Genomic DNA, 13108 nt, shown 5'->3' on the forward strand with positions numbered 1-13108 from the left:
CGGTATAATGTAAATTGCATACCAATTATACCATTTTTTAGATATGAAAAAGTACTTATTTTTGTAATCAAGATGTTAACTTTTGTTGATAAACTTTATTTTGTAATAAATACTTTAGTAAAGTATATTGTTAAGGATTGATTATGTTTTTAAAAAATCTTATTATTTGTTATACATTTATTAATACTTTATTATTATGAATAGGTTATTGTGTGACTTCTAAATTGGTTATATTTCTTTGTGTTAAATTGATTTCGGTATACTAAAATTTTTGGTATACATAAATTTTCGGTATGATTGGTATTCAATTTATACTATACCAAAACTTCGGTATAATGAAGTTTCGGTATAACAAAGTTTTGGTATCCCAAATTTTTTGTATGGTAATGTCGGTTCCAATTGAATCACAACTGTCGGCTTTAGTAATTTTCAGTGTCGAACGTAACTGCCCTGTCCCTCCTCATTAATGTCGTGCCTAATATTATTCCACTTACCATATGCTAAACCCCCCACTACCACCATGAATGAGAACCGACACCCCCACTCACAACAAGAATCCCTCCTACTTTGTGCCCAATTGAGACTCCAGATTCTCACATTCACAAACTTCCATTCTCCACATCAGCCGGATTTGTCATCGTCGGTTCCAGTCAAATCAAAGCTGCCGGCTTTAGTAATTTTCAGTTCCGAATGTAATCATCTTGTCCCTCCTCGTTAATGACCGTGCCTAATGTCCATGTGCACAGCGATTTCCCCTCCTCTATAAATTTCAAATCTCGCTCGCTCTCACTCGCCACGACGTTTCAATGAAAACCACTTTCCTTCTCGTTCTTCTGATGAATACTACTCTCTTTCTCATGCTTCTGACAGTCTCGTTGGCTGTGGTGCCAACCGATTCCGCCCAGGGTGATTAGACATCAGTCTTTGATTTCAGCCATGGTAATCTCAATCTGCCCACCCAGGGTGGTGCGAAGCTGAAGCCGCCCTCTGATTCCGGCTATGGCGATCTCAATCCGCCCACCTAGGGTGGTGCGAAGCTGAAGCTGCCCTCTGATTCTGGCCAAGCTGATCACAATCCGCCTAGCTAGGGTGGTGTGAAGCCGAATCCAAAGCCGCCCTCTGATTCCAGCCAAGCTGATTTAAATCTTCCCACCCAAGGTGGTGCGAAGCCGAAGCCGAACCCGCCGAAGCATGGTCTATGTTGCAACTAGGGCTAAAAATATGTTGCAAACCTATCATTCTGATTCCAACAATTCCGATTCCACCTCCACCTCCTCCTCCTCCTCCTCCTCCTCCTCCTCCTCAGTAACGAGAGATCAGAGACTGCATCCCTTTTATCTACTATATTTTTCATACTATATCGTATATCATACCAAAAATTCGTTATACTAAAGTTTCGGTATAATGTAAATTGCATACCGATTATACCATTTTTATAATGTTACGGCCCCTCGGCCCCTTGGGCGGCCACACTAGCGGCCCAACTGGAGGCCCCTGATGGTCCCTTGGGCGGCCACAATGGCGACCCAACTGGCGACCCCTTATGTCATCATCTGACGACCCTCTACCGTGCCGTTACTCACAAGGACTTCCCACCCCTGGCCAGTGGATTTTTGCCTTCCCCAGGATTCGAACTCTAGACATCCAGGATAAGTAATAGAGTTTATGAATCCTGATACCACTGGCCAGGGGTGGGAAGTCCTTGTGAGTAACTGCACGGCCGAGGCTCGTCGGATGATGACATAAGGGGTCGTTAGTTGGGCCGTCATTGTGACCTCCCAAGGACCAAGGTTGGGCCGCCAGATTGGGCCGCTAGTGTGTCCGCCCAAGGGGCCAAGGGACCGGGTCGTTACAATAAAAAGACGCCTTTTTATTGTAACGACTCGACCCCTTGGCCCCTTGGGCCGCCCAAGGGACCGCCAAGGGGCCGCCAGTTGGGCCGCCCAAGGGACCGCCAAATGGGCCGCCAGTTTTGCCGCGTAAGGGGCTAAGGGGTCGGGTTGTTACAATTTTTTCAGATATGAAAAAGTACTTATTTTTGTAATCAAGATGTTAACCTTTGTTGATAAACTTTATTTTGTAATAAATACTTTAGTAAAGTATGTTGTTAAGGATTGATTATGTTTTTTAAAATTTTATTATTTGTTATATATTTGTTAATGCTTTGTTATTATGAACAAGGTATTCTGTGGCTTCTGAATTGGTTATATTTCTTGGTGTTAAAGTGATTTTGGTATACTAAAATTTTCGGTATGATCAATATTCAATTTATACTATATCGAAACTTCGATATAATAAAGTTTTGGTGTAATCAAGTTTCGGTATCTAAAATTTTTTGTATGGTATCGGTATAAATTTTTCTATACCGTAATTTTTGTACGATATATAATATCAGATGAAAAATTTTGTATACCATACCGAAGCAGCCCTAAACATAGTTCAACCTTCGCTGGCTTGGGACCACCCTGGGTGGAATCAGAGAGCGGTACCTTGGGATCACCCTAGGTTAAACATTATTTTGTAAACAATACTTTAGTAAAGTATGTTGTTAATGATTGATTATATTTTTTTCAAATCATAATATTTGTTGTACATTTATTAATACTTAATTATTATTATTATTATTATTATTATTATTAGGAGTATTGCGTGGCTTCTGAATTGGTTATATTTCTTGATCTCAAAGTGATTTCATTATACCCAAATTTTAGGTACGATACGTATACAATTTATATTATACCGAAACTTTAGTGTACAAAAGTTTTGTTATACCAAATTTTTGATATGGTATAGGAATAAATTTTTTTATACCAAAATTTTCGATATAGTATACTATATCGTATGAAAATTCGGTATACCATACCGAACCATCCCTAAACACGCTTGGCCTTCGACGCCTTAGGACCACGCTGGTAGAATCGGAAGGCAGCGCCTTGGGATCACCTTGGGCGGAATCAGTGGTCCACATCATGGGAACAGCCTGGGCAGAAATGGAGGGTAGCGCCTTGGGAACACCTTGGGAGGAATCAGAGGTCGGTGTCTTGGGAACACCTTGAGCGGAATTAGAGGGCGGCACCTTGGGAACATCCTGAGAGGAATTCGAGACGACCAACTAAAGAAGCACGAGAACGAAAGTGATCTTCATTGTTTAAGTATTATGGCGAAAGTGAGTGAGATTTTAGATTTATAGTAGAGGGAAAGAGCGACACACATGGACCACGACAAATGGGACATGGCACAACATTAGTAGGGAGGGGTAAAATCACAATGGTGATTTTGTTTAAAAATATTTTATTGAAAAAACATAATACAAATTACAAAGTATTTTTTTATTTTTTTTTAAAAAATATTTTTTCGATATGAAAAAGTACTTATTTTTGTAATCAATACGTTAGTCGTTGTTGATAATCTTTACTTTGTAATCAATACTTTAGTAAAGTTTGTTGTTACTGATTGATTATGTTTTTTCAAATCTTATTGTTTGTTATACATTTGTTAATGCTTTGTTATTATTATGAACAGGAGTATTGTTTAGCTTTTGAATTGGTTAAGTTTCTTGGTGTTAAAGTGATTTCATTATACCAAAATTTTTGGTATATAAAAACTTTTGATACTATCGGTATGCAGTTTATACTATACCGAAACTTCGATATACTTAAGTTTTGGTATAATGAAAATTCGGTATACCAAATTTTCAATACAGTACAGGCATAAATTTTTTTATAACAAAATTTTTAATATGGTATATGGTATCATATAAAAAAGTTAATATAACTTAAGGAACAAGCCCTAAATACAACATGACCTTTTGCGGCTTGGGACCACCCTGGGCTGAATCGTAGGGCGACGCCTTGGGATCACCTTGGGCGAAATCAGAGGTCCGCGTCTTCGGAGCACCCTGGGCAAAATCGGAGGGCGGCACCTTGGAAACACCTTGGGAGTTGGGAGGAATCAGAGGTCGGTGACTTGGGAACACCCTAGGCGGAATTGGAGGGTGACACCTGTTGAGTTTTAATTCAAACTATTCCTTTTGTGTTTTGGTAATGCTTATGTGTATGCATTTAGTCCCACATTGCTAAGCTAAGAAAGTTGGAAGGCCTTATAAGTTAAGGGGACCTACACGCATGCGCGGGTCGAGCCCAAATCAGGTGGTTTCGAGCCGGAAATCCATAAACCGGGCGCGACACACGCGATCATCGTGCGTAGGGGGGTGCAAATCCCCAGCTCGTGGGCCTCACGCTTGCAGGCGACCTAGTTAGTTTTTGCCAGTCTTTGGTTCGCTGGCAAGGCTTGGTCAGGTCCCGCGCGTGAGGAAACGTCGCACACTTTGGTTCTGTCCCGCGCGTGAGGAAGCGGAAGCGCCGCACTTCAAACTGACGCACGCTTTGGTTCCTGGTGTGCGTGCACTGCTTTAGAGTGTATAAACACACTGCCTCTGTTCCTGGTTAAACACACTCTAAAGCATTCTGCTTTCTCCTTCTTCCCTCTCTAGTGCGTGCACCGCCTTCTTCTTCTTTTCCGAGTTTTCCCTTATTCTGAGGCTTGGTTCCGCGATATGAGGTTAAGTCCGAGTGCGCCGTTCATCTTAGAGTGCACCTACGGACAACGCGAGTGATTGTCGGATCTTGGGAGGACTTTGCCGGAGAGCCTCTGCACTGTGGGCGATAATAAATTCTCTAAAGACAGTCGACACGCTGACGCTTCAACCAGAAGATACCAATTTCTGAATATTACTCTTTTATTTACATGTTTATTGCATGCTTGCTATTTTGATGCAATTTACTACTGTTTAGTACTCTCCTAACAATGACAATTTTAGAGAATTTAATATAAGCATCAATAGACATGATGAATGATAGGGTAATGGGGTAACGGGGTCTGATGAGGCTAGCGCCAGACCCGAGAAATTTTTCGGGCAAAACTTCAGACGTTGGCAACAACGGATGAAATTTTGGCTTACTACACTAGGGTTATTCTCCGTTATAGAAACAGATCCTCCTTCACCTGATGAAGAGGAACCTGCCTATAGTGCTGCCTTACAGAGGTTTAAGTAAAGGGATTATCTCTGCCATGGGAGGATCCTGTCTGCCCTCTCAGACGCACTATTTGATGTATACTGCTCAATATCTTCGGCTAAAGAGCTGTGGAAATCTTTGGATAAAAAATACAACTCCGAAGATTCTGATTTAGAAAAGTATACTATGGCAAAATTTCTAAACTTCAAAATGGTTGAAGGTAAATCTGTGGTTGAGCAGACACATGAATTCTAAGTTCAAATTCATGGTCTTGCTGAAGGAGATATGCCATTACCTAAAAAATTTCAGGTCTTGTCTATCATCGAAAAATTACCTTCGAGTTGGGAAGATTTTGGCATGACTCTTAAATCTAGGAGAGCTAAAATCTCTCTAGAAGATTTGATGATTGCCTTAAATATCGAAGAAGAACATCAGAAGCAACATAAAGATGATGATAAAAGAATGCCTATGGATTTTATTCCAAAGGCAAATGTAGTCATCTCATTTGATAAGGAAAAATTCAAAAATCAGAAAATGAAGAACAAGATGGAACCCAAACCAAAGATTCAAAAGAAAAATGGAACCAAGCCGTGCTGGGCATGTGGACAAATTGGACATTATGCCAAATTCTGCCCTAAGAAGAAAAACCAGAGCAATATGTCCAACACAAAGGCACAAGCAAATGTTGTGACTGCTAGTGACGACACCAGCAATAGGTAATTGAAGAAACTTCTATGACCATGGGGAACCATTCTGCAGCCAGGGTGTTTGGGATAGGACAAGTTGACCTGAGGTTCACCTCTGGAAAAGTCCTGTCACTGCATGAGGTGCATCATGTTCCAGCGGTCCGTCAGAATTTGATTAGCGGGTCAAAATTAGTCTGCGATAGTTATGAGTTGAACTTTAAATGTAATAAAGTTGTAATATTACATTTAGGAACCTTTATTAGAAAAGGTTACCTTAATGAAGGTTTATTTAAACTCAATATAGAAAATGTTACCTTAAATAAATCTACTGATATTGGTTGTTCATATAACATTGAGTCTTATGATATATGACATGACAGATTAGGACATGTCAATTTTAATACCGTAAAAAAAATGATGAATCTAGACATGATTCCTAAGCATGCTATAAAAAATAAGAAAAAAATGTGAAGTTTGTGTGCAATATAAACAACCCCGTAAACCTTTCAAATCAGTTGATAGAAATTCTGATGTTTTAGAATTGATTCATACTGACTGTTGTGAGTTTAACGGTGTAATAACGAGAGACCATAAACGATATTTCATTACCTTCATTGATGATCACTCTCGTTATTGTTATGTTTATTTGCTGAAAACTAAGGATGAAGCTTTAGATAAATTTATGATTTTTAAATCTGAAGCTGAGAATCAAACAAATAAATCTATTAAGAGGTTAAGGTCTGATAGGGGTGGAGAGTTTACCTCGAACCCGTTTCAAAAATTTTGTCAAGATGCAGGTATAATTCACGAGGTAACTGCTCCATATAGTCCTCAATCCATCGGTATAGCAGAACGAAAAAATCGAACCCTTGAAGATGTGATTAATTCCATGTTAGACAGTTCTGGGTTACCCAACTTCATGTGGGGGGAGGCTCTATACACTACATGTCATGTGTTAAATAGAGTCCCCATGAGGTCAAGAGATAAAAGCCTATATGAGATTTGGAAAGGCCGGAGCACAAGTTTGAAATACCTTAAAGTGTGGGGGTGCCTTGCAAAGGTACTAGTACCTGAACATAGAAGGAAAAAACTTGGTCCAAAGACCGTAAATGGTATCTTCTTAGGTTATGCCCTAAATAGTATTACATATAGGTTTCTGATTATTAAATCTGAAATTTCTGGAATAGATGTAAATACTATTGTAGAACTTCGTGATGCTACATTTTTTGAGGATATACTTCCTATGAAGACGAGAACACCTCAGTCTATATCTGGTATTCCTACTAGAGATATGCCTACTTCCGTAGAGGCCCCATTATCCGTAGAAGGTACACCTTCCTCAAGTCACTCTAGACTAGATGAATCTAGTGAGTATACAGAACTGAGAAGGAGTAAGAGGCAACGTGTGTCTACGGATTTAGGCTAGGATTTTATCACCTATAATATAGAAGGTGACCCTGTGACATATAGAGATGCTATGGCTTCTCCTAAAGCTAAGCACTGGAAAGAGGCCATTAAAAGTGAAATGGACTCTATTATCTCTAATGGCACTTGGGAGTTGGTAGATTTACCTCCTGGGTGTACCACTATAGGATGTAAATGAGTGTTTAAGAGAAAACTAAAATCTGATGGGTCAGTAGATAAATTCAAAGCCTGCCTAGTTGCTAAGGGATTCAAACAGAAAGAAGGGATTGCCTATTTTGACACTTATTCTCCTGTTACCAAAATTACTACAATCCGAGTGTTAATAGCATTGACATCCATATATCATCTTGAGGTCCATCAAATGGATGTCAAAACGGCATTCCTTAATGGAGATCTTGAAAAAGAGATATATATGGATCAACATAAGGGACATGTAGTCTTTGGAAATGAGAATAAAGTCTGTAGGCTAGTCAAATATTTTTATGGTTTGAAGCAAGCCCCAAAGCAGTGGCACGAAAAATTTGATAGTGCTATGCTATCGTTTGACTTTGAAATGAATGAGTCTGATAAATGTGTGTATGCTAAAATGAAAGGTGATAATTATATTATCTTATGTTTATATGTAGATGATATTCTACTTTTTGGTTCTAACCTTTCTATTATTGATGAGACTAAGACCCTCTTAAGTGGTAAGTTTGATATGAAGGATATGGGTTGTGCTGACATGATTTTAGGGCTGAAGTTGACTCGTTCAACTGATGGAATAGCAATTTCTCAGTCACTCTATGTTGAGAGAGTATTAGAGAAATATGACTATAGCCAAGTTAAATATGTCGTCACACCCTATGATCCTTCAAAAACTCTCCACAAGAATAAGAGTAGTGTGGCAGTGTCTCAATTAAGATACTCACAAATAATAGGTAGTCTAATGTATTTAGAAAATTATTCTAGACCTGATATTTCTTTTGCTATAACGAAATTGAGCAGGTTAACCAACTGTCCAGACAGAACGCATTGGGATGCATTAGACAGAGTACTCAAATACCTAAAAGGCATTATATCCTTGGGCTTGTGGTATGGGAGATTCCCTGCAGTCCTGGAGGGATATAGTGATGCTAGTTGGATAGCTGACACTGTTGAGTGTAAAGGCGTTACTGGTTATGTCTTTACACTTGGAGGCGGTGTAGTTGCTTGGAGGTCTGTTAAACAAACGATTATAACCCGTTCTACATCTGAGGCAGAATTGTGTGCTTTGGATACCACAGTAACTGAAGCTGATTGGCTTAAGGGTCTTCTTTCTGAAATTCCCTTGATGATGAAGCCAATACCTTCTATTTTAGTACACTGTGATAATCAAACAACAATAGCTCAGATTAGAAGCTCTAAGTATAACCAGAAACAGAAGAGACATGTACGACTAAGATTAAAGTATATTCATGAGTTAGTGTCTCTTGGAGTGGTGTCATTGGACTTTGTAAGTTCAAAGGACAATATTGCTGATCCACTCAGTAAAGGACTTGATTATGAGAAAATCAAGATATCCAGTAAGGGAATGGGACTGAGGCCTATCCTGGTTTCATCTATAATGGCAACCCAACCTATCTGATTGGAGATCCCAAGAAGTAGGTTCAATGTGGTATAAACAAGTTATAAGGGTGAACCGTAAGCATCAAATTGATTGAGATGTAATCTCATAGTCTCTTCCCTGGATAGATGCTTGACTGCTAGTAAGGATGAGCTTAGGAGCTCTTAATGAGTTCAAGGTCTTAATGACAGGATGCTCACAGTACATCCTTGGAGAACTCACCTATGTAAGTATAACTATGGGGCCGCAGTGTGGGAGGTCTAGACAACTCTCCTTAGCACACATGAAACAAGATCGGTGGCATGACCGTAATGCACCAACCCAGAAGGATTCAACCGTCGCCCGTGATGAGTTGTTACCAATTGATTTTCACATATAAAAGGTTTAAGATCAAGACTGAGTTCTCTTCAAACTTATGTGAATAAGATTGGTGTACTTAGGTGAAAATTCAAACCAGAAGGTATTTTCACTAAAAGCTCATTGCAACTAAGCCTCAGAACATATCTTTGTTTTCGACCAAAATAATTTGAATTAGTGGGGGCTTGTTGAGTTTTAATTCAAACTATTCCTTTTGTGTTTTGGTAATGCATATGTGTATGCATTTAGTCCCACATTGCTAAGCTAAGAAGGTTGGAAGGCCTTATATATGGAGCCTTTCCATGCTTGCTTAGCAAAGTTAAGGGGACTTACACGCATGCGCGGGCCGAGCCCAAATCGAGTGGTTTCGGGGGGTTCGAGCCGGAAATCCATAAACGGGGGGGGGTGCAAATCCCCAGCTCGTGGGCCTCACGCTTGCAGGCGACCTGGTTTGTTTTTGCCAGTCTTTGGTTCGCTGGCAAGGCTTGGTTAACTCCCGCGCGTGAGGAAACGACACACGCTTTGGTTCTGTCCCGCGCGTGAGGAAGCGGAAGTGCCGCACTTCGAACCGACGCACGCTTTGGTTCCTGGTGTGCGTGCACTGCTTCAGAGTGTATAAATTCTAAAGCATTCTGCTTTCTCCTTCTTCCCTCTCTAGTGCGTGCACTACCTTCTTCTTCTTTTCCGAGTTTTCCCTTATTCTGAGGCTTGGTTCCGCGATCTGAGGTTGAGTCCGAGTGCGCCGTTCGTCTTGGAGTGCACCTACGGACTACGCGAGTGGTTGTCGGATCTTGGGAGGATTTTGCCGGAGAGCCTTTGCACCGTGGGCGGCAATAAATTCTCTAAAGACAGCCGGCACGCCGACGCTTCAACCGGAAGATACCAATTTCTAAATCTTACTCTTTTATTTACCTGTTTATTGCATGCTTGCTATTTTGGTGCAATTTACTACTGTTTAGTACTCTCCTAACAACAACAACACCGTGGGAACATCTTGGGCAGAATTCGAGACGACCAACAGAAGCACGAGAACAAAAGTGATCTTCATCATTTAAGCGTTGCGGCGAGAGCGGGTGAGATTTGAGATTTATAGTGGAGGGAAAGCGCTGTGTACATGGAACATGGCAAATGGGACAGGACACTACATATGTGGAGAGGGACAAAATTACAATGGTGGTTATGTCCGGGAATATTTTATTGAATTAAACATAATGCAAATTACAAAGTATATTCTTTTGTTTTTTTTAATAATTTTTTTTGGATATGAAAAAGTACTCATTTTTGTAATCAATATGTTAGTTTTTGTTGATAAACTTTATTTTTTTAATCAATATTTTAGTAAAGTATTTTGTTAATGATTGATTATGTTTTTTAAAATATTATTGTTTGTTATACATTTGTTAATGCTTTGTTATTATTATAAACAAGAGTATTATTTGGCTTCTGAATTGGTTATGTTTCTTGGTGTCAAAGTGATTTTGTTATACCAAAATTTTTGGTAAGATCGGTATGCAATTTATTCTATACCGAAACTTTGGTATGCTGAAGTTTTGGTATAATGAAATTTTGGTATACCAAATTTTCACTATAGTATATGTATAAATTTTTTTATGTCAAAATTTTCGATATGGTATACGGTATCGTATGAAAAATTTAGTATAGCATACTGAATCAACCCTAAATACAGCATGACCTTCGGCGGCTTGGGACCACCATGAATGAAATCGTAGGGCAGCACCTTGGGATCACCTTGGGTCAAATTGGAGGTCCGCGTCTTTAGAAAACCCTTGGCCGAATCGGAGGGTGGTACCTTGGGAACACCTTGGGAGGAATCAGAGGTCAATGCCTTGAGAATAGCCTAGGCAGAATCGGAGGGCAGCGCCTTGCGAATATCCTGAGCGGAATTTAAGACAACCAACAGAAGCACAAGAACGAAAGTGATCTCCATCATTTAAGCATTGTGGTGAGAGCGAGTGAGATTTGAGATTTATAGTGGAGGGAAAATGTTGTGCACATGGACCACAGCACATGGGACAGGGCACAACATTAGTGGGGAGGTATAAAATTACAATGGCGGTTATGTCCGAGAATATTTTACTGAAAAAACATAATACAAATTTCAAAGTATTTCCATTTGATTTTTTTAATAATTTTTTTTTGGATATGGAAAAGTACTTATTTTTGTAATCAATATGTTAGTTGTTGTTGATAAACTTTATTTTATAATCAATACTTTCGTAGAGTGTGTTGTTAATGATTGATTATGTTTTTTTTTAAATCGAGTATTATTTGGCTTCTAAATTGGTTATGTTGTTTGGTATCAAAGTGATTTCATTATACCAAAATTTTTGGTATCATCATACTTTATTGAAACTTCGGTATATTGAAGTTTTGGTATAACAAAATTTTGGTATACTAAATTTTCAATACAACATAGGTATAAATTTTTTTATGCCAAAATTTTGATATGGTAAACGTCATCGTAGGGAAAATTCAGTATTGTACATCAAACCAGCCCCTAAATATAGCATGGCCTTCAGCGACTTGGGACCACCCTAGGTGAAATCATACGACGGTGCCTTGGGATCACTTTGGGTGGAATCGAAGGGTTGCGTCTTGGGAACACCCTGGGCGAAATCGGAGGGTGGCGTCTTGGGAACACATTGGGAGGAATCAGAGGTCGGTGCCGTGGGAACACCCTGGGCGGAATTAGAGGGTGGCGCCTTGGGGACATCCTGGGCAGAATCCAAGAAGAACATAAGCACGAGAATAAAAGTGATCTTCATTATTTAAGCGTTGTGGTGATAGCGAGTGAGATTTGAGATTTATAGTGGAAGGAAAGCGCTACACACATAGTCCATGGCAAATGGGACAAGACACTACATTAGTGGAGAGGGACAAAATTACAGTAGTGGTTAAGTCTGAGAATATTTTGCTGAATAAATCACAATGCAAATTATAAAGCATTTCCATTTGTTTTTTTAATAAAATTTTTTTTGCTATGAAAAAGCACTTAATTTTGTTTATTCAATACATTAGTTGTTATTGATAAACTTTATTTTGTAATCAATACTTTAGTATAGTGTGGTGTTAATGATTGATTATGTTTTTTCAAATCTTATTGTTTGTTATATATTTATTAATATTTTGTTATTATTATGAACAAGAGTGTTATTTGGCTTCTAAATTAGTTAAGTGTCTTGGTGTCAAAGTGATTTCGTTATATTGAAATGTTTGGTATATCAGAACTTTTGCTATAATCGGTATGCAATTTATATTATACCGAAACTTCGGTATAATGAAGCTTTGGTATAGAAAATTCGATATACCAAATTTTCAAAACGGTAGAGGCATACATTTTTTTATTACAAATTTTTTAATATGGTATATGGTATCGTATGGAAAATTCAGTATTGCATATCGAACCGACCCTAAATTTAGCATGACCTTTAGCGGCTTGGGACCACCCTGGGAGAAATCGTAGGGTGGCGCCAAGGGATCACCCTGGGCGGAATCGGAGGACGGCGTGTTGGGAACACCCTGGGTGAAATCGGAGGGTGGTGCCTTGGAAACACCTTGGGAGGAATCAGAGGTCAATGCCTTGGGAACACCTTGGGCAGAATCGGAGGGCGACGCCTTAGGAACATCTTGGGCGGAATTCAAGACGACCAATAGAAGCACGAGAATGAAAGTGATCTTCATCGTTTAAGCATTGTGGCACGAGCGAATGAGATTTGAGATTTATAGTGGAGGGAAAGCGTTGCGCACATGGACCACGACAAATGGGACAGGACACTACATTAGTGGAGAGGGACAAATTACAATGGCGGTTATATTCGGAAATATTTTATTGAAAAAACATAATGCAAATTACAAAGTATTTCCTTTTTTTTAATAATATCTTTTTTGAGATATGAAAATGTAATACCCCGGTTCTGAGATTCTGGTTAAGTATGGGTTAAAATGTTAGATGTTACTATCCATATCACCAAGATGAACCTTCCTTTTCGGAAGCCCAAACTTAAGAACTCCAAAGTTAA

General features: G+C 39.2%; 1 protein-coding gene across 1 annotated transcript; it reads right to left on the reverse strand.

Moving 5' to 3' along the window:
- Positions 1-917: 917 nt before the first annotated feature.
- Positions 918-12770, reverse strand: LOC121972755 (sialidase-like). The gene is made up of 7 exons (XM_042524394.1): positions 12516-12770; positions 11640-11803; positions 3806-4001; positions 2864-3112; positions 2419-2501; positions 1233-1355; positions 918-1119 (listed from the first exon to the last, which is right to left on the reverse strand). The coding sequence occupies exons 1-7, from the start codon at positions 12768-12770 to the stop codon at positions 918-920; spliced, it is 1272 nt and encodes a 423-aa protein (XP_042380328.1).
- Between the last annotated feature and the right edge of the window lie 338 nt (positions 12771-13108).

The sequence above is a fragment of the Zingiber officinale genome, chromosome 4A (genome assembly GCF_018446385.1).
Source record: "Zingiber officinale cultivar Zhangliang chromosome 4A, Zo_v1.1, whole genome shotgun sequence".
Classification (NCBI taxonomy): Eukaryota; Viridiplantae; Streptophyta; class Magnoliopsida; order Zingiberales; family Zingiberaceae; genus Zingiber; species Zingiber officinale.